The sequence below is a fragment of the Corvus moneduloides genome, chromosome 13, assembly GCF_009650955.1.
Source record: "Corvus moneduloides isolate bCorMon1 chromosome 13, bCorMon1.pri, whole genome shotgun sequence".
In the NCBI taxonomy this organism is placed as follows: domain Eukaryota; kingdom Metazoa; phylum Chordata; class Aves; order Passeriformes; family Corvidae; genus Corvus; species Corvus moneduloides.
In genome coordinates, this window is record NC_045488.1 from 20,623,798 (window position 1) to 20,645,219 (window position 21,422).

Sequence of the window (21,422 nt, forward strand, 5' to 3'; positions counted from 1 at the left end):
AGAGCTGGAGAGGGACTGGGGACAAGGGCCTGGAGTGCCAGGACAAGGAAAAATACCTTCCCACTGCCAGAGGACAGGAACAGATGGGATATTGGGAAAGAATTCCTCCCTCTGAGGGTGGGGAGGCCCTGGCACAGGGTGCCCAGAGCAGCTGTGGCTGCCCCTGGATCCCTGGAAGTGCCCAGGGCCAGGCTGGACAGGGCTTGGAGCAACCTGGGCTAGTGGAAGGTGTCCCTGCCCATGGAATATGCCTACAAGATGATCTTCAATGTCCCTTCTAACCCAACCCATTCTCTGATCCCATGACCCCAAGGAGGGGCTGGCAGCCCTGGGGTGCATCTGTGAGCAGCACTTTCAGAAGGTATAGAACCAGAGTCTGCTCATGGGACTGTTCCATCACTCATTCCAGCCAGGTCGCAGCTCCCTTCCCCAGCCATCCTGCACAACAAAGGGCCTCAGGGCTGTACCTCTGCCCCTGGGTGTGCTTAGCTACATGCACGAGGTGAGGGTGCACCAAGCCATCCTCACAAAGCAGCCTCATCATCACACTGTTTGATGCCAAGGCCAACGAGCCTGCAGTTAACCCTGAGGTGCCACAAGGCTGGGACTCTGACTGAGCCAGAAATCCCACCACTGCCAGGACAAGATTTTGCTGGTAATATTCCCAGCAAGGAGGGTCACAAATATGCTCCAGCGGTGAGTGGCGTGATCAGCTCACCCAAGTGTGCTGTTTTGTCACATCAGGGTCTCCTTCAGTGAGTAGAGGCTGCAGGGACTGAATCCAACCCCTCTGAGCTGTTGAGAGCCAGGAACTCCCCTTCACCCTGCCCCAAGGTGCTCTCACTCCCCCTTCTCCCTGCACAGGCCCAGGGGGGTCTGCCCTCCTACCTCCACAGAAGAGTCTGTGCAAAGAGCCAGTTTTATTCACAGGGGCACATCAGATGTCAAGAAAACACAAAACATACAGGAACTATACAGGGAGGCTCCGCTTTTCACACACACCATCACTATTAGCAATATTACACAGAGAGAATAAATAAAAGTGATGTTGCTGTAGAAACCCCCAAGGACGATGCTGTCCTGCGTTCACCACGCACAGCCGACCTTGCAGACCTCATCGTCCCCAGCTGCACCTCCTCAGTTTGAAAAGTATTTCTCCAGCACCTTTGTTAAAAGCCCTGTCTCCTACAAAACAAGACACAACGGTGAGACACGGGGTCATGAACACAACCACCACCATCACCACCCATGCTGGGTGCCACGGGGCAGATCAGACAAACATCCCATGCTGGAAGCATGATGGCACTTTCAGGGGTGGCTTGGGACAGCCCATGGGAAGGACACAGCCAGAAGCCTCCCATCTGTGCTCCAACAGCTGAACCATGGCTGTCAGATGCCAGAGGGAAACTTCATCCCAGTGAGGCAGCAGCTCCAGGGGAGAGCCTCATTCAGCAGAGAATGTGAGAAGGCAAAAAGAGAGAAAATACAGCAGGGAAGAGTCACAGAGGGGCTTGCGGGAGTGGCACTGCCCACAGGTCCCAGAGCTATGCAAGGCAGCACCTGCCTTCAGGCAGAAGGGCTCTCCCCATACCCCTGGAGCTGTTCCGTTCCACGAACACGGTCTCTGCATCCTGGGGAACTAATGCCACCCATCCAAGGAGATGACAAAGGATGGATCCTCCTCTGCCACCCCAATCCTTGTCACACACAGCAACGTGGCAGCACTGCGAAGCCCCAGCATGCTGAGAGCCAAGCCCTGTCTGCCACACATGGCTGGAAAGTTGAGATGGAAGAGACAGATCCTGAGCAGGGCATGGACAGGGAGTTGCACAGGGCAGAGCTATGAAAAAGCCTGTGAGGAAGGTCAGTTCAGGCTGGGTGCTGACACCCAGTGTCTAAAAACAGTCACGCTGAGGGGGAAAGCCGTCAGGGTAGACAAGCTACCCAGACAGCTTTCCCCCTCAAGCCAAGCCAAGCTGGACTGGCACTGTGACAACCACAAGAGCAAGAAAAAGTAACATCACACAGAACAGTACAACCAGGGCAGCACTCAGAGGCACTGGGGAGAAGCAATTCTGTAATATCCACAACAGCACAGAGGTGAGGATGCCCTGGGGATGGGTGGGAGAAAGGAGCAGGAGGGCAGGAGTTGGGGAAGTGAGGTGCTCAGAGGTGCCCAAGGAGCAAAACCAGAAACAGCACCCAGCAAGGGAACCAGGGCACTGGCCAAGGAGAAGCTTCAGGCTTTGGGAAGAGAAAGGGAGGGGCAGGAGCCAGCTGTACATCAAGCAGCTCAGCTGTGATGCCACACGTGGGCAGGGCATCCCACCCAGAGAGGCACCAGGCACTGAGACAGGCACTGGCCAGCACCTGCATGGCCACAGACAAATTGCCCTCCAGCAGCAGAGCTTTGGCACCCAGTCCCACACCTGGCCAGTACCCACCCCTGAGCACTGGGAAGGAGCACTGGCAGGGCTGGCAGGGCTCAGGCACTCAGCTGGAGCCTGTGGCACAGCACCAGTGCTCGGGGCAGCCTCTGCACAGGCACATCTGCAACATGAGCAGCGACCTACGCAGGGGAGAGCCCCAGGGAGCACCTTTACCAAATTCACACCACACACTCAGAAACAAGGCAGGTCAGCACATCTACCAGCTCTGCCATCCTCTCAACAAGTGCCCTCTTGCTCAAAGGTTCCTTGGAGAGGATGGGGAAGGGTCCAGAACCTCCACAGCCCTCATCTTCTTTCCAGCTGCATCTGAGAAGCAAAGACTGCAGCAGCCCAGCACAGCACACTGCACAGGGAGTGGGGTGGGCTGATGCCTTCAGCCATGCCCAGCTGGATCTTCACTGTGAAAAGCCCTCTACCCAATGGGAACTGCTCTTTAGGAAGCCTCAGTTTACCTTAATCTGCTGAAAGTGAGTAAAACAGGTGCTTGAACAATCAGTGGCACTCAGGCTCCCAAGTCTGCAACTCTGCTCCACCTGTGCCTTCCCAAAAAAAGCATAGAGGAGCAAGCCCTGCCTAACCCTGCATAGCAGAAATAGCTTTACCTGTGTGCAGTGCTACTGGACAGCTCCTCAGGCTTCTGGCCCAGTGGGAAAGCACAGGTGGGACTGACCTAAGAGAATTTCATCCTTTTTAGACTCCCAGTTACTTCCTGCAGTGAGTGGAAAGGGTGAGGCACCAGGGAAGTGTGCAGGAGGCAACAAACAAGCAGAGCCACACAGACGAATTCCATCTGTGGACACAGCAATTCCATCCCTGGACTGAGCAATTGGATCTCCACATCCTGCCTGAGGATCTGTGTCTGTGCACTGCTCCCAGGGGCAGGTTTTCCACGAGGAGCTGAGCGAGCTCCAAGGTAAAAGCCACAGTGAGGAGGCTGAGGATCTGCCACAGTGGGACCAGTGGAGCTCCTGCCCCCTCCCTGCTCCCCAAAACCCGCTCTGCAACAGCAGGACCAGTGCACACCTCCCTTCTGCAAGGCTTTGTGCCTTCAGCACTGAGGAATCCCAACCACCGTGACACAGAGCCAAAGCTCTTTGCTTGACAGATACTTTCCCTTCACACACTCTGTCCCTCTTGGTCTCTCTCTTCGGAAATAAGAGGGAGAAAGGATTTCCCTGTCCTTGGAAAAGGGGACACCATCCTCTTCTGCATCTGGCTGAGGAAGACCCAGATGCTTTTTAACAAGCCCTGGAGATCACCACTGTCACAGCTCCATCGCAGTGTTACTTGCTCATCCTCACACCCTTCCCAAGCACCTGGGATTGTTACCGCCCAGCTAGACACACGCCTCAGGACACTTCTCCTCTGTCCCTTTATGGTTGGTCTTAAGAAATGGTTTAAGGAGGGTTAAAAGGAGGGTAAAGGGGGGAGTGCACCTCTAGCAGCTGTGCAGGTGCTCCCATCTCCAGCACAGCTCCTCCACCTTCCTGCTCAGAGCATCTCCCTCCATGTAAGTCAATATTCACCTGGTCAGTGAGGTCATATTTCCCTTGGTTCTCATCCAATAGTCTTTCTTGCAGGAGGATTTTCAGGAGCTCCCGGGTCAGCAGTTCCATCATGTCCTCCAGCAGGGCTCGTAGAGAGGGACCAAAGACCACTGGCACTGCAGGCTCCTCCGGAGTCTCCAGGTGTGGGGAGCCTGTGACGCTCTTCTTCCCCATGAAGTGACCTGCAACACCACACACGGTGTGTCTGGGGGGACACAGGGCTCCGGCTGGGCTGTCACCGGCCACCCTGCACCAGCACAAACCAGCAAGAAGCACCAAGTGACCTAATGCCCAAACCAGCTGAGTTAAGGGAAACCCAGAAATCCCAGGTCGCCACTCCACACGGGATTTTTGGGAAACTTTCCACTCGGCTCCTGCTGACAGGCTCTCCGGGGTTACAGAGATGCCACCCGGGGAGGCTGAACCTGATACCCACGGATGCCGGACTGGTCAGTCTGCAGGGGATGTTGGACCTAACACCCGGGGATGCTGTACTCGTCAGTCGCCTGAGGACGCTGGACCTGCCGCCCGGGGATGCAGGTGGAGGTGGCTTCACGCCTGCCCTGGTCTCCCCCTGCCCACCGTGGTCCTGCCAGCATTCCCCTCCCCTCGTGGGAGCGGGGGGCTCCGCACAGGCAGCCACAGGACAGCGCAGGAGCTCGCCGTGCCCCGCACACCCCGCGTGTCCCCCCGCCCGGTACCTGTGGCCCAGAGGTTGCCGCGGGGGTTGACCTTGATCTTGGCGGCCTGGCTGCGGTGCTCGGCGAAGTCGAGGTGGACGGCAGGTCCCAGCGCGGCTCCGCAGAGCAGCAGCAGGAGGCAGCGCAGCGCCATCGCCACCGCGGGCCCCGCGCCCGCCGCCGCCGCCGCCGCCGCCCTTATACCCGCGGGGGCGGGACCTCGCTGACCCCGCCCCGCCCCGGGCGGGCACACCCCGAGCTCCGCTTGTGCCCCTCGGGTGCCAGCCTGGCGCTCGGGCGGCGCGGGACGCCTTTTGTACTCACTTTCAGCAGAGCCACCACTGAGGCTGAGCCCCACTCCCAAATCTCTCCGTCATGGCCTGTCCGTGCTTCCACCTTCTCCATGCTGCCTTTTTGCGCTGGAGCTCAGCCATGAGCTTCATTTCCAGCTCAGCTCAAAGCCATCTCCCAATACGTGTACCTGCGCACCTGATTATCGCGATGGATAATCCGAGGATCCTGTCCTTAAGGACCTGCCAGCTCTGCCCAGCTCCTTCACTTTCCAGAGGAGCCTCTCAGAGGATCCCACTTACAGCAGAGCGTGAGCACCAGTCCGTGTATCACTTCTCACCTTTTCCACTCCCTTTGAGGTTTTGCAGACTGCTGTTTCCTCATTACTTATACCCAAACCTTCCATGGATTATCATGTTCCCCAAGAGCTCCTCCTTTTCCATTAAAGGCATGGAGCTGTGCCCAGCCATGCCAGGGATGCAGATAGTGGGGGCCTGGGACACAGACTGTGTGTGCCCAGGGCTCAAGTGAAGTGAATTCCAGGTAAAACTGGAAGCATTTGATCAGAGGGCTCCAAGACACAGGTTCTGCTCTGTTTCTTCTTATCCCTTGCCTGCAGCCAGCAGGGATTCCTCCAGGTTCCATATTTACACAGGGATACTCTCAGAGTCTGGACCTCAGCAGGCTGGGGTGAGGTCTGGTGGGGGTATCCAGGGTCCGATACAGTCCTGGCAGGTCCATAGTGATGAGGAGGGCCTGGGGCCAGGTCAAGCCAGTCACTCAGTCAGGCACTGCTGAGCTCCCACAACATAGATCACTGACAGACTACAGGCCCAGGGCTGAGCTCAAAGTGGTTCCTGGGTCCACGTGGATAGAGTAAATTCCCAGGTGAGACATGAAAGTCAATTAGTGTCCTAAAGACCCTGACAGCTTCTGCTGGATTTACAGTTCCACAACTTCGCGAGGAGCTGCTGGTCAGCGGGGATGAGATGACCCAGTTCTGGGAAGTGGCAGAGGGAATTCATTAGCAATGCCCTCCTCAGCATGTGCTACTGTTCAGGAGAACAGGGCTGGAGGGGACACATTCCCTTCAGCAGCAGGGGGTCAGAGTTCAGACTGCAAACTCAGCTCTAAGTTTATGAGAAGAAAAAAAAATCCCAAAGTGTTCCTGTGTTACCAGGCATCCTCCCAGACTGTGCGAGTGTCCCCTTGGGTGGCCAGGTCAGCGTGGGCTCCCTTACTGTTTCAGAGATGTGGCACAGTGATGGACAGGGCCTTCTCCTCCCTCATCCATCAGGTGTGACACCTCTGCCAGCCGTGTGTCCAGCTGTGCTGGAGGTCCTGCACTCCAAAGGGGGACCTCACTCCGCTCTCTCACCACATTCCTTCCCTGTGTTCAGCAGGAGAATGGCTGAGCAGGCAGTGCTGGGCTTGCCACTAGAGGATGGGATCCTTTAGGGGGCCACGGGGTGCATGAATACAGTGCTCACCCCAGATATGGCATTTGCAGCACTGCAGCCCCAACTCTCACATTCACAGCATGGCAGCCTCGTCTCCCCCATCGAGTCAGCAGAGACAGGAGACCTGAGGCCCCTGGTGCCAGTGGTGCTGCTGGCTGGGACCACCACTTGGGCTCTGGTGCCCCTGCCAGTGCCCACACGCCAGTGCTGCAGCTGGACAGACAGAAACAACCCCGGTCCTTCTCTATTTCCTCTCTCAGGCTGTGTCCCCCGCCAGCGTCCTGCACTGCCATTGCACTGACAAAACACAGCTTGAAATGGACGGACATTATCCCAAGCCTTTTCTTTAAAACAGTTTTAAATTCACTCATGGTGGCCAAAGTGATGGAAATTTGGGGTGTCTGGAGAAGGTGTGGGATGTAGGAAGGGCAGGAGGAGGAGGAGGATGTGAGGTCCAGAGAAGGTTCTGGATGTGGATGAAGCTCCTGGTGCTGCCCAGCACTGGCACAGCTGAGTCTGGCTTCTCCTTACCCTGGGGAAGGAGTGTTTTTTGGGAAGCTGAGCAGCAATCCTCCACTGTGGGGAAGAGCAAACTGAAGGGTTACCTGTAGGATTAGGGAGGATGAAGCCAGGGATAAAGTGATCCCAATTACAGAGGGCAGAGGAAAGAGCCCCAGGCAATTACAGCACCAGCTGAAGTGTGACGGGGTTAAGTCCCACTCCTTCAGTGCTCCTCACAGGCAGCCCCAGGGACAGGGGCTGAGCAGCGGGAAGCTGCAGGGTTTCAAACAGGATGAAGCCTTTTGCACTGCTCTAATTAAATGCACAACCAAATGGACCCAGATCTTCCTTCTTTTTCAGCTGGTGTTACCTCAGCCAAGGTAGGAGCAGAGGCGCAGGATTTTCCATCCCAGTGGCACTGCTAAGCAAGCTTGGGAAAGGCTGGGAAAGGAAATCAGGGAGTTCCTGCCCTTTTGCAGTGTCACCGTAAACCCTCAGAAACGGAGGGGGGGTTCAGATTAATTGCTGAGTACTGAGGCTTGACAAAATGATGTCTGTGTGGGAGATGTGAGCCCATAACCCTGATTTCAAGCCTGGAAAGAGCAATGCAACAGCTACTCAGAGACGTGTTGGAGGCTGGAAGTGGGAGCACAACTCAGGGCAGCCGGTGGGGCTTTATTGGAAAACAACTGGTGAAAGGACACCGAGCTCAGCACTCACTGGGCAGCAGCAGCACCAGTGCTGTGGATCCAGGCAGGGCTCCAGGAACAGCAATTCCTTCCTCCACAGCAGCCTCGGTAAATACCAGCCCCAGACACCAGCAGAGAGACCAGATTTTCTCTGGATTTCCCAGTCTCCACAAAGAAGTCGTTCCTAATTTTCAGGAAAATAACTGGCACCCAGGACCTGCTTGGGAAGGGCACCAGGACCTGAGCTCCAGACCCTGGTCACCCACCTGGTGGGTTTGTGGGAGATTTTCTGCCTCTGCCTTTGTCCTCCTTTGGTGGGTCAGAGCACCACATCCAGCCTGGAGCCTGCTGGGACTTGCAGCATTCCAGGTAGGAATTGACACTGCAGTGCTTCTCCAGCACTTGCTCTCTCCAGCTCAGCAGAGATTCACCTTCCCAATAGCTACTAGCCTCCACGGGAATCTTCCCAGCTTACATATCAAAAAAAGCTGTAGAAATTCTACTTTATAAATCAATTTTGCTGGCAGAGGTCAGCACACTGACTTCCACAGGTGATGGAGAGGTGACTCCTTGGAAAACGGCAGGCTGCTGCTGGTTATGTCCTCGAGGCAGAGGAGGGTCAGCACAGAGCTACCCCTCCCCTCCCCGTGGGATTTACCCTCCGGGGCTGGGTGAGAGCAGCCCTGCACAGCCCCACACCCTCCAGGAATGTCCCTTCCCTCCCAAAACACCTCGAAGGTCCAGGGATCCTCAGCTTCCCCGGAAGATCCCTGCAGATGCCTGCAGCCAGAGGGAGCAGGGGTTGTTTTGCTCGGTTTTCCCCCAGCAATCGACACACACCATTTCCTCTGGATGGCTGCTGACCACAGAACTGACATTTTCACAGCACAATCTGTAACAACGCCGACGTTTCAGATAGTAACACTTAACTTGGAACCCATTGTTTTACAAATAGAGTTAAAATTGGTTTTCCCCCCTGTGCACTGTTTTATATTTATGTACATTAAAATTTCATCTTTTTTATTACCCAGTCTCTTCTCTCTTCCCTTCTCCCTTTTGTTCTTTACATTTTAACAAACAATTTTTTCCCTGTAAGGATCTCACCCCCTGTTCCAGGGCTGCCTCCTTCCTTCAGGAGCCTTTGCTGAGGGACCTTGCCAAATACCTGTGGGAATCCAGGTGGATGATCCCTGTGGGTTCACCTTGCCCATAAGCCTCTGAATTCCTTCAACAATTCCAAGTCTACTCTTAGGGTGTCCTGTTCCTTATCAAATTCCTGTCCAAGTAGGGATAAGATGAGCAAAAACAGACCTGTGAAACAGGCACTAGTAGCAAATCCTCTAAATGCACCTAAAGATGAAGCAGGATTTCACCAGATAAAGAAAGGAAACCACAACTAAGCAAAATAAATGGATGCAAAAACTGCACAGCCAAGAGGGCCTTGCTAACAAATGTAACAGATCAACCTGGAAACACCCTGGTTCAAGGGCTTTAAAGCAAGGTTCATTTTGTTTTTTCTCTGCTTTGTGTCCAGGTCTGGAGTCCTCAGCACAAGAAAGACATGGACCAGCTGGAGCGAGTCCAGACATGGCCACAGAGATGCTGCCAGGGCTGGAGCCCCTCTGCTCTGGAGCCAGGCTGGGAGAGCTGGGGGTGCTCACCTGGAGAGGAGAAGGATGAAGGATCCAGGGAGAGCTCAGAGCCCCTTGCAGGGCCTAAAGGGGCTCCAGGAGAGCTGGAGAGGGACTGGGGACAAGGGATGGAGGGACAGGACACAGGGAATGGCTTCCCACTGCCAGAGGGCAGGGATGGATGGGATCTTGGGAAGGAATTCCTGGCTGTGAGGGTGGGGAGGCCCTGGCACAGGGTGCCCAGAGCAGCTGTGGCTGCTCCATCCCTGGAAGTGTTCCAGGCCAGGTTGGACATGGCTTGGAGCAACCTGGGACAGTGGAAGGTGTCTCTGCCCACAGCAGGGAGTGGGACTGGTTGGGCTTTAAGGTTCCTTCCAGCCCGAATCATTCGAAGATTCCACGATTTAGTACCGTTGGCGTTGACTCTGCATCTCCCAGAGAGGTGGCCAGGCTGGCAAGGGAGAGACTCCATGCTGTGGAGTTCAGGCTTCCCAGGCCCTGCAAATATCCACCTGGGCTCAAAACTGATGGCTCTAATAAAAAACAAATACAAGGAGCAAAGGCCTCGAATGCCCCTATTTGTCTCCTTCACAGAGCTCCTGGTGCCAATAAAACTCTTAGTAGCAGTTAAGTTGCTTCAGCCTCTTCTTCACCACTTTTCCAAAGCCAGGTCCTGCCACATGCCTGAAGGGTCTATTCTGATGTACTTTTCTCTTGTTTACAAAGATTAAATCCCTCTGTTACATCCATCTGTCCACAGGCAATAGCTGTTGTTTATAAAAGATAAAAGTTGAAATCTCACACATCTTGTTTTCAACTCATTTTCAATTTTCATTTAATGAGTTGTGGTTTTCCCGGAGGTTTTCCTTTCACTCCATGCCTGCTGGATGTATACAAATAACTGCTCTGCAAGAAGACTTAGAGAAGAAAATCGTGTTTTCTTGCAGGCAAATCCAGGCCCAGCTCAGAAGTGTCCCAGCCAGAATTATACAGCAGAAATCTGACATCCCAGTTTGAGAGAATCAAGGCCCAGAGAAGTTAATTTCCTTCATATTATTTTTCCTTCAGATCTGTTTCTATGGAGAAAGAGGAAGTTGGAAAACAAAGGTGATACCAAAACGTTCAGCAGAGAGAGATGCAGGAATTTTTGAATTATTAAACAGAAGGAGTAAAAATAGTCAAAAGATAAGGAACTGGGCAGAAGGAGCAAGAGACTGAGAGCATCTGCTCCATCCTGGAAGACAGATGTTCTGAAAGGGTGATTCTGTGATCTGAATCACAGAGGCTGGATTTCTAGTCCATCCCTATTTAGACTGCTCTTCTCTGTGAAGATGTTTATTTCCCCCCAAGGTTCAGGGAACCCTGCTAGATCAGCCATTCACAGGACATGCTAGAACTGAACAAGTGCATGAATTTCCCCATGAGCTGGAGCAGGTTTAACACACAATGTGCTCAACCAGCAGGCCAGCACACAGAGGCAGATCCTGCTCCATGGGGAAGCAGGACTGTGTCTGAGGGAGCTGGTGGGTTTTTACAGCAACTGAGGAATAAGAAGGGATGAGCAAACTGGAAGAGGGGCTCTCACAGCTGGGCAGACTAGGAACCTGCAGCAAAGCCACCCAATTAGGGCAAAATAGAGCAGGGTTCTCAGGAAAGCTCCTGTGCCCCATGTGAATCCAACATGCTTGGGCTGGTGGATCTACCCCTGCAGAGACCTGTGGCTCCTGGCAGGTGAGAATCTGGGTGCAGCTGACAAAGGGACAGAAGTGTTATGAGGCTGGGGAGAGGTAAAAGGGGCAGGAGGCTGTTCAACTGGCTCAAAGTGTGGGTGCTGTTTCTCTCCTCCCAGTGATGAGGGGGTCAGATCAGTCACTCACCACACATCAGCTCCCACCCTGAGCTGCTGACACGGTGGGAAGAGGGCAGGCTGGGCCCTTCTGGCATCACCCCAGTGCACCTTCCCGGAGGATGGAACCAGGACATTCCTCATCTGATTCAGCCACTGCGTCACTGGCACTGTGTGGGGCACACAAACAGCTGCTTTGCACTGCCCCTGCTCTGGCACAGGAGCCATCCCCAGGGCACGTGCTCCAAGCACCTCTCCTCTCTTCCTTCTCTCCTCCTCTGTCTCCTCTCCTTCTCTTGGCCAACTTTTGGGATGTCCTGGGAGCTGCATGCTGGGTCTGCATTGTGCATTTCTCCAGCAGAGAGTGGTCTTCAAACCATGCACGGACCAGGTTTCATCTTGAAGATGCTCCTTGGAAAAAAATACAGTTGACTTGTTCTGATTTTAAGGGCACGAAAATCACCATGAAATCACCCAATCTCATTAAAGACAGTGGGGAACTGACCATCTGACAAACCTGAGCCCTGTGAACCCCTGCAAAGCAATAAGCAGCGACAGATCTGCATGAACCACCGTGATGCTCACTGCTGTTTAACCAACAACCGCGCGTTCAAGCGTCAGAAATACAAAAAACCAGCCCCTGTCTCACGGAGCTCCAGCTCGCAGCACGTCACCCCCCACAGCTCACTTCCTGACCATCACACTCTTGCTTATGCATTTAGCTTTGATACAAAAAAAAATCACCCACTAGAATTCCAGCAGCCATCAGACAGAGCCCAGCACGGCTTTGCTCCATGAAACAGCTCCTGCCCATGAAGGAATCTGTGCCCTGAACTGCGGATGTGACTGAACAGTAATTAAGCACTGGAATTGCTACCAGAAAACCTGCCCTGTTTGGCTGTAACCACAACAGAGACAGGAGCAATCAGCCCTGGCAGATTTTTTCCTGCATTTTTTTTCTCCTTTATAAACCAGACCTTTCAACACCCACGTACTTTACAAACAAATCCCATTCCTGTGGTGACACAAAGATCTCTGTCCATTTCCAAAGCCTCCAGTGTCACCGGCTTTGCTGGAGCTGCCCAGACAGTTTCACCTTTAAAAAAAAAGTAGTGTAAAACTGAAATAAAACATGAACACATCAAGTTCTACCATCAACAACCCTGGCTCTGTGGGAGCTCAGCAGTGCTCCCAAACACCTCAGCATCAGCACCCAACCAGTCAGAGATCCTGCTCACTCTGTAGCTTTTCTGCTCAGCAAAGCAGAATAAATCTGGCGGGGATGGAGCCAGCAACAACTCTGTGTCATCCTGCCCCCACATCCCCAGTTTCCAGCCTGTGCAGGCTCATCCCCGGCACTCCCCTCATCCCACTACGGCAGGAAAGGTGCTGCTGGAATGCAGGAGGCAATGTGGGAGGTGCCACAGGAGGTGGTGGGTGTTGGAGTTGTGAGGGGGTTGACTGCTCGTTTATTCTCACCCTAATTAGTCAACTCCTCATTTCATGACTGCAGGTAACAGAACCACATTCTCAGCTGCACAGAGCTGAAAACGTGCAGAACAGCGGCTGCAGAGATGAATTCCCAAATGTCATGTGGCAGCCCCTGGTTTAGGGCAATTGCTCCTGCTCTTCAAGCACCTGCAGAGCCTGGAGAGGAGCCCCCAAAGCTGGGCTGCAGCAGGCTCCAGTCACCCCTCACCCCGCATTTTTTAGGCACTTTCTGTTCAGTTCCTTCACACAGCATCAGGCAAGGGCAGGGCACATCCTCCTGCAAGAGCTCATGTTGGCCATGTGTCCCCCAGCCCAGGGACTCCTGACACCAGCTGCCACCCTCTGGACACATCATCCTGCCAAAGAACTGCGGTCTCAGCAGTTTGAGAGCTAATCCTTGCTCTATAATCCTTTGTGGTTTAGCCTTTTTTTTGTTAAATTAACTCGGTCACAGGAACACAACTGCTTTCGCATGCTCAGAATTTTGGAGGTGTGAAAGGAAGAGGACTTGGAGAGCAGCAGCAGCAGCGCTCCCAGCGAGTGCTCATGGGGAGGTGTTGATTAGCAGCTTTCAGACGAGCTCAACTCAGCCCTTTGTGTAAGCCCAAGTCTAAAACCCACTTATGCACAGAAGCTGTTTAGGTTCAAGGCAAAGCAGGGACAGACTCAGGCTCCACACGAGCTGCAGAGGCAGAAATGCTGCTCCAACCCTCAGGAAGGTGCTCTACAGGGGTAGCAGCTCTCAAAGATTCTCTGTTTTCTCACTGCTGCTTGGGTTTGACTTCTGACAGAACATCCCATCCATATCTCAAGAATTACAGAGAAACTCTATCCACGTTCTCCACTCAAGGGCTCTAACACTGGGAGCAAGAGATACAGATTTTATTACCATTTTTATTATGAAGTTATGATTACTCAGAGCCACAGGCCCGAGGCTAAGTGCTGGGGGCTGGACCTGTTCATAGACTCTTGCAGTGCCCTACAAGTGATGTTTGCTTATCCTACACAGAGAAAAAAGCACCTGGCAACATCAAAACCAGCAAAACAGCACAATTCACCTCCAGAGATAGGAGAGGCCTGACAAACCCAATGAGGGACATATGCAAGAAACTGCAAACAGCCATAAACACCCCACTGGGTTTTGTCCTTGCTTTTCCTGACTGCTTTTGCTTTATACAAGCTGTGTGTGTGGCTGCAGTGACCACCTGCAATGATTCCTGTTGCTCTGGAGTCCTGGAGCAGTCATGGAGAAGAGCTGACAAAATGCAGCATCGCTGCCTTGCACCTCCTTCCCTGGGCTCTCTCTGACACCTCCACCAGCAGGATCACTAGCCTGAATGAGAAGCTCAGAAAAAACAGCTGCTGCATGTGCTGACAAGAGGGTTTTTTATTTCAGACCTCAGGGCAGCCTGTAGCTTTCAGGTGAGCTGTGAGATGTGGCCAGCTGGAGACATGAAACCCTTTTCCAAAATCCAGCAATTTTTATTATTGCATCCTGCTAAATCATCCCTGCCAAACAGCCGTGGGTATTTCCTATCTCAAACCTTCTGTTACCCAGTGCACAAAGCAATTCTTTGCCATCTCCTGCCCCAAACGCCTTGCAGTCTTTAAGCAGATCATTTCAATGTGATTTACAGAAACACAGAAATATTAAACAATCTACAGCTCAGGACAGATTACTCTCCAAAAAGAGATGAGAGCAGCAGCTGCTACTGCTCTGTGAAGAGAGGACAAGTTAGATGGTGGCTCTAGGAGTGAGCGTGCAAGAGCAAAGCCCAGGTATCCCCCAGAACCCGGGCAAGGAGGCTGCTCTCATCAGGGCAGTAACAAAGAACCTGGCAAGAGGCAAAATCTTTATTCCAGTTCTGAATTGGAAAAAACCGTCACGGCCACAGCTCACCACGGGACAGTTCAGTCAGCACAGGGAGGAGGCACCTGGCCCAGCCAGGCACAGACTCAGGACACAGTCCCAGAGGCACTTGGAGAGGAAGCTCAGCTTCAAAGTACAAGCACTAAACAGTTTGGCTCAAACTTTTAATATAAAAATTCACTAAAAAGGCTAAAATATGACAAACCATTGGAAATACTGTGACAAACATTCGCCCTTACGCAGTAAAAACCAAAACAAACCCAAACTGGCAAGAAGCTTTGAAATGCATGTTTTCTTCTTTCTCCTGGCACATCAGACCATCAGCTACTTAAAACGTTCGTCTAGAAAAATCCATGGCACCTTCACCTCGTAGTTCAGTGCAAGGGACTACTCTCGATGGACCAGCACAAATAAACCCAGCAAAAAGAGGACTGCATACTGCAAGAGAGAGAAGAGGAGACACAGGAGTGCACACTCACATCTACAGAAGCAAATGCACAGGGCACAGGGTTCTGCCCCTGTTCTCATGAAGGAATTTTAGCTGGGGTGGTAAAAGCAGGCAGGAAATGGAAGAGATCTTACCTTAAATTTTGGATAATCGTTCATTAAGATAGTCACTATTCCAATATAGGGCACAAATCTACAAGAATAAAGATTTTCTTAAAACAAACACTATTCCAGGGTGCAGAGGGAGAGTCACTCAAGCATCCCGAGGGTTGCAGTCAACGGGCTGGGGACTTGTTCCTCCTGAGCAGGGTGGCTGTGGCAGTGGGGCTGAGTGACAACCAGCCCCAGAGTGTGTTTCAGCCTCTGCCTGGTTCAGATTTCACCTGCCTGCAAATGCTGAGCCTCCCAGGGTAAATCTGATGACAATTCTGATCAAATCTGAGCCCATGCTACCCTTACATCCGTGTCCATCCAGCAGCAACATCTCAGGATGCAGCTCACAACTTGATGCCTTTGCTTAAGCCAAACTAAGAACTGAACTCTCCACACTCTCAGGCAGGTTAAAAAACCCAACAGGGACAGCTCGACACAAGGGGGATTTACCAGATGGCTTTGGGGGACAGCAGTGGGAAAAGCCTCATCATTTTCAACTTCACTCACCCTCTCGCTCGTCCTACTACGTCCTTCTTCTCCAGCCAGTGCTGCCCCTGTTTGTAGAGCCCTCTGTCATCTACAGCATTGTTGTCTCCCTTTGTCAGAAATTTGATGTCTCCGTTTTGCCTGGTAAAGACAGGACAGCCAGGTAAGGCAGGACAGAAACTTGTTCAAAGCTTCAAAGTTCTACAACAAGCACGGGGAGACCAACACAAGGGCACTAGAAGCAACCATATCCTACAATTCAAGCAGGATAAAAGAGGGAAATTCTGTCAAATGCAGCAGAAAGCAGATGGTTTGGAAAAACTGCCATGGGAAGAATGAATTCTGGCCCCAGCCAAGCTTTCCAGCAGAGTTTCAGTACAGAACCAGCAAGACGAGCTGTTTCTAGTGCAGATGCAGCTATTGCCTCTTGGCTTTTGACCCATCTTGTGTTGATGCTTCTCTTGCTTCACACAAATGTTGGGTTCTGGTCTCCCTACTACCACACAAAAGGAGAGGCTGGGATTGAAGCACACAGCTCTACTCAGCAGTGGGCAGAAGCAAGCTGAAACTTAGAACTGATTAGGAAAGGGGGACAGAAAAAAAACAAATAGTACCATGATGACACTGCATGAACTCACGATGTGCCTACATCTGGAATGCTCTGGGCAGTGCTGAGCCCCCCAGATCCTTTTCTGCAATAGAGAGAAGAACTGGCAAAGGTTGAGAAATGATTAACAAGGTCTGGAACCACTTCTACACAAGAAACTAGAGACCAGGACTCTTTAGCCTGGAAAAGGCAGAACTGATGGAAGATATGACATAGTCCACCACAAATGACAGCAACAGTCAAATAGCTTTTCATTGTCTCTTCTAATGCAAGAGCCAGAGGGTACCCAAAGGAGCTCAGAAGTAACGGGGTAAAACCAGGCAGAGAAGGTATGCAGAAATAGCCACAGTGCAAACTGAACCACGTCTCTCTGCAAAGGTAGTTTGGTTGGCAAAAAATTACATTGGCTCAAAAATTGACCAGATACTCCATGTAAAAGAGGACATTAGGCTATTCATAAGGAACCAGGACTTTGTGCTTGAAATTGTAACCGGCAGAAAACAGGGAAATTATCACTACATACTCTCTCTAGTCTTTAATTCATCCTGAGATGAATTAATTAGCTTGCCAGAAATGGGATCCTGGAGCAGATGAATCTTTGCTTTGACCAGGAAAAAGCTTTATAGATCCTTTCCCAGCCATTCCCATTCAGATGCTGGACAGCAGCTCATGCCACTACTCAGGGATTGGCCACTGTCACCTTCCTGTGGCACCTGCAGGCAGGTGCTGAGCAGGAGTGTCCTCAGTGCTTGAACCTCAGCTCTCACAGAAATGACAGATAGAATGCAGAACACAAAAGCACGCAGCTCTGTGGAGCTCAGGCTGTTGTCATCATGCCTGAACACCAACAGGTTCCTTGACAAGAGAAGCGTGGAAAGGAAGAAGGGAAAAAACCCACAGCTCTTTCTCCAAAGCACATCTGGCTTGTGTGGGAACAACAAACACTCTGGGAGCTTAGAGACACTGTCTGGGAAAAGATAAAGATCCCCAAAGGTGCAGATAATGTAGTTTAGCTCTGAAGAGTGAAGGTGTAGGAGTGCAGCATCTTATTGAGCAGAGTCAAGGCTCTGTCACGACGTGGCACGAGAAGCCCAGGATGTGCTTCTCTACTGTGTGAGGTGACTGAAGTCTGGTCTGGCTGCCCTGCTCCAAAACCACTAAGTAGATTTGGATGGCAGAATCTGTGTTAGTAATGAAGAATTAATTCAATTTTGGGCTGAAACAAAAAGAAAAGGCCAGCGAGTAACAGACATTTTATCACTGACCCAATACTGATGTGAACTGGGGCCTGAGTTGCCCCAAAATCACAGAGAGCACTGTTTCTGTTTTCCTGCATTTTGACACTCCTGTCAGCTTCTGCAGAGACTTTTCACTTCTGAACTGGCACTAGGAAATTATTCTTTAAGTAGTAAAAGAAGCAACTGATACCCAAATCCTGCTTTCAGCTCCCAGGTTCAGGTTGCAGTATGGGTTTTTCATTTTATCACTCCCAGTAAAAAGATCAGGTTTGTGTTTGGTTGCTTCAGTTAAATGAAACCTACAATACTGCAGAATGGTTTCACCTTTCCAGGATTGGCACTACAGCCCTGTTACATTTCAACAAGAAATAGTGCTGGATACCCTAATATCTAGAGATAGAGCCAGGCAAAAAAAAGAAGGGTGGGCAACATCTGGAGAGAAAATGCTGCACAGAACAGGGGAGGAGGAAAACTGCATTTCACTTGAAAGAGTTCCCACAACATCACAGAAAGTGCTCGTGCAACATTAGGTATCAAATTCAGAGCATAAACTGACATTATTTTTAAATTAGTGGTATCAAAGAACAGCACTTTGAAAACCTACATTGTTCAAAGTTCTGGGTACAGAATAAATCCGAACAACAAAGAATGTGCTTTGCCTACTGGGAGAGGCACCGTTCCCTCAGAGCCAGGATTCCATCTGTGCATTTATGTGCCGGTCCCCCTCGAGCTGGACCAGACAACTGGCCTGGATGTTCCACAGGGAAAGGGACCCTCTCTATCCCATTGACCTCTCCACTCTGAATCCTCAGATGCCACCTGGTACAGCTCCAGCTCACTTCAGAAAACATTTACTCAGCAGAAACAGATGCTGGGACCCCAATCAGCTGTTGCCTCTCAGAGCTGCCATGAAGAATCAGCGATTCGGTTCAAGATTCAGTTTTCACTCAAACAGCTCACATGGTTGGCTCATATCTCCCCAGACTGGTCTGGAGAGGCCATCCAGCAAAACAGGAAAGCTCATAACTGCAGTGGAAGCCTTGGTTGGAAAACTAAGCCCTGTTCAGCCATGAAATCAATGCCTGTTCCATTCCTTCACACACACAACCTGCCCAGTGCTGAGAGTGAACAGTATATGAAGACTCCAAGGATAACAACACAACTTTCTAGGGAGATGAAAGGCCCTGAGTCTGCATGACAGCAAAGACCAGGACCATAGAGACAAGCTCTAAAATAACGCATGCTACACACAAAACACCCTTCTGCCACAGCTATGCCCCACAAACAAGAATCGCTTCACACACAAACGCAGCCACACTACAGCAGGCAGCACAGCAGCTCAGGACAGACAGGATGGCACAGGAGACAGTAAGTGGTGTCAGCCTTCCAGTGCCTAAATGGGCTCCAAGAGAGCTGGAGAGGAACTTCAAACAAGGGCCCTGAAGTAACAGGACAAGGGGGAATGGCTTCCTACTGCCATGGATAGATGGGCTATTAGGATGAAATTGTTCCTTGTGAGGACAGCGAGGCCCTGGCACAGGGTGCCCAGAGCAGCTGTGGCTGCCCCTGGATCCCTGGCAGTGTCCAAGGCCTGGTTGGACGGGGCTTGGAGCAACCTGGGATGGTGGAAGGTGTCCCTGCCCATGGCAGGGGGTGGAATGAGACTGGCTTTAAGGTCCCTTCCAACCCTAACAATTCCATGATTCTACAGTTTGGAGTGCCCAGGGCACTGGCACAGACTCCCAGCTTGTGCCTTCTACTGGATGATCTTTACAAGTAAACCAAGGAAGACAGATTTTGTCTGTCTGAAACTTTTGTGTTACTTCCTACAGCACCTGGGTATCTATGATTGACGTCCCACCCACTTGTTTACCCAAGATGATGAAGAATAATACCAGTTAGGGAAATATCAGCAGTAGAACCCCCCCAGATTCTTAACATACTTCTCATGGATTTTCAGGACGCGATGGACTATAGGAATTTCCCTTCCTTCTATCCTAAAGACGACTATTTCTCCCACTCTGATTGGATCTTCAATTCGGTTCGTGAGGAACAGGAGATCTCCTCTGTGGAAAGCAGGCTCCATACTCCCACTGAAAGAGAGGAGAGGAACAATTGAACAATATTTAAACACTCAGTACCAGGTTTCAGAGTTTATGGTCCCTTAAGAATAATCTCACAAGAACCTCAGTGAGAGAGAGAAGCTGTGGATACCCCATTCCTGGGAGTGTTCAAGACCAGGCTGAAACCTTGATGAAGAGCTTCTGATAAAACCACCTTGGAGACTATGCAACCGTGTAACCTCTATTGCAATCAGGTTTTCAATCACCGTGCTGCCAGCAGTTTGGATTTGCTGGGAGAAGAGCACTGGTGTTACAAGCACATCCAAAGGGAAAAGTTTTCTTAATAAGCAAAAAGCTGAAGACAAACACTACCTTTGGATTTCTGAGCTCACCACTGGCAGGGCAATGCTGGCAGCTCTGTAATGCTGGGAAGCTTTTTTAAATTTCATTTATTTTTTGCAGATAGATAGTTTATCATCAGAAACAAAGCACTGAAAACATCAGGCTCTTGCATTCCCATCTGAAACAGACACAGGGACTTGCCAAAAATTTGTGACTGTGATTCATTGCTTTGCTTAATGATCTCATTTCAGGCACCACGAGTCAAGTTATTTTTCTTCTGTCTTGTAAATGGCAATTGTTACCAACTACTTATCCTTCCTAATTCCACATAAATAATGCAAAACAGAACAATGAACTTTAAGTACTGCATGCATTTGTGTTTCACCTTCACAGAGCACAGCAGCTGCTGCTCAGAACCGCCCCGATCATATCACCGAAGAGGGGATGTGACCTCACAGCCCCGTCTCACTCACTGAGAGAAACAGCAGGAAACATCTGCCCTGTGCTTCACATCAGGAGGGAGTTCTGTAAGTGGCACTTGGTCATGGCATTACAGCATTTTCTACATCATGAACACTGACATAGAAACACACAGGAAAGGCCAGCGTGGCCACAGAGCAGGTGCAATATCCGTGCCAGCATCCAGTGGCAGCCCAGGGAATTTGTCCCAGGCAGCAGCAGGGTGGGAGTAACACCGGTGGTACCACTGTAGGGCACTACTGTAAGGACAATGTGTGACACCCAAAACACCCAGTGACACAGTGACAACCCTTAAGCTCAGGACCACCTCTATAATGGACAGTCATTGAATCATCACAGATGGGTTGGAAGGGACCTTAAAGATCATCCCATTCCACCCCCTGCCATGGGCAGGGACACCTTCTACTAGACCAGGTTGCTCCAAGCCCTGTCCAGCCTGGCCTTGGACACTTCCAGGAATGGGGCAGCCACAGCTGCTCTGGGCACCCTGTGCCCGGGCCTCGCTGTCCTCACAGGGAAGGATTTCTTCACAGTGACCCATCTAACCCTGCCCTCCGGCAGCAGGAAGCCGTTGTCCCGTCACACCTGCCCGGGTGTAAAGTCCCTCTCCCTCTTTTTTACCAGCCCTCTTAGCCCAACCCAGCCGGCTGACAGAGCAAGGTGAGATGCTGCTTCTTCCCGCTCCCTCTTCCCTCGCTCTTCCTGAGCCTGGATTCCTAAGGAGCTTCTCGCCTGCTGGGGCTGTGGCCGGAGCCTCCATCTGACCCATCCCTGTGGAGTTTGAGCCCCCGCACCCCGGGACTGACCTCAGCACCACCACGATAGGGCTCTCGCTGCCCGTCACCACCATGAGCCCCTTCCAGATCATGAGGGCGGAGGACACGATCATGCCGAAGTTCAACACCTGGTAGTACAGCTGGGGGGGAAGGGGGTCGGTCAGGCCCCGCCGCCAGCGCACGGCAGGGCGGACCGGCCCCGTCCGCCCGCTCGGTTTTCCCCCCCGGCCCCCCTGGCCCCTCCGGCACCTGCCGCTTGTTCATACGCCGCACATCGTCCAGAAAGTCCAGCGACAGCATCATCGCCGCCGCCGCCGCCGCCCGCACGGCCCCGATTCCGCTTCCGCCCGCGCGGACACGTCACCGCCGCTTCC

At 51.8% G+C, this 21,422-nt stretch overlaps 2 protein-coding genes across 4 annotated transcripts; both read right to left on the reverse strand.

Annotated features, from left to right (window-relative positions):
- Positions 1-901: 901 nt before the first annotated feature.
- Positions 902-9,193, reverse strand: NMB (neuromedin B). Of its 3 annotated transcripts, XM_032123218.1 has the most exons (4): positions 5,017-9,193; positions 4,699-4,874; positions 3,977-4,179; positions 902-1,185 (listed from the first exon to the last, which is right to left on the reverse strand). In XM_032123218.1, the coding sequence occupies exons 1-4, from the start codon at positions 5,118-5,120 to the stop codon at positions 1,138-1,140; spliced, it is 531 nt and encodes a 176-aa protein (XP_031979109.1). In that variant the 5' UTR covers positions 5,121-9,193; the 3' UTR covers positions 902-1,137. The 3 variants fall into 3 exon arrangements, with proteins under 3 accessions (XP_031979109.1, XP_031979108.1, XP_031979107.1); XM_032123217.1 differs by having other exon boundaries at positions 4,699-9,193; XM_032123216.1 differs by lacking the exon at positions 902-1,185 and adding an exon at positions 1,192-3,120 and having other exon boundaries at positions 4,699-9,193.
- A 5,230-nt stretch (positions 9,194-14,423) lies between these two features.
- On the reverse strand, positions 14,424-21,422 carry SEC11A (SEC11 homolog A, signal peptidase complex subunit). Its single transcript, XM_032123092.1, has 6 exons — positions 21,298-21,422; positions 21,079-21,188; positions 19,331-19,480; positions 15,564-15,683; positions 15,039-15,096; positions 14,424-14,894 (listed from the first exon to the last, which is right to left on the reverse strand). Exons 1-6 carry the CDS (start codon positions 21,349-21,351, stop codon positions 14,844-14,846), a joined length of 543 nt encoding a protein of 180 aa, XP_031978983.1. The 5' UTR covers positions 21,352-21,422; the 3' UTR covers positions 14,424-14,843.

Bases quoted from the DNA above. Each gene is read 5' to 3' on its own strand.
- NMB (XM_032123218.1), bottom strand. From the start codon at position 5,120: ATGAAGCTCATGGCTGAGCTCCAGCGCAAAAAGGCAGCATGGAGAAGG. The intron at 4,180-4,698 runs GTACCGGGCGGG...GTGGTGTTGCAG, and splicing joins CGGCAACCTCTGGGCCACAG to GTCACTTCATGGGGAAGAAG. The intron at 1,186-3,976 runs GTGAATATTGAC...CTTGTTTTGTAG, and splicing joins AATATGACCTCACTGACCAG to GAGACAGGGCTTTTAACAAA.
- SEC11A (XM_032123092.1), bottom strand. From the start codon at position 21,351: ATGATGCTGTCGCTGGACTTTCTGGACGATGTGCGGCGTATGAACAAG. The intron at 19,481-21,078 runs GTCAGTCCCGGG...CCTCTCTTTCAG, and splicing joins CCTATCGTGGTGGTGCTGAG to TGGGAGTATGGAGCCTGCTT. The intron at 15,097-15,563 runs GTGAGTGAAGTT...TTATTCTTGTAG, and splicing joins GTAGTAGGACGAGCGAGAGG to ATTTGTGCCCTATATTGGAA.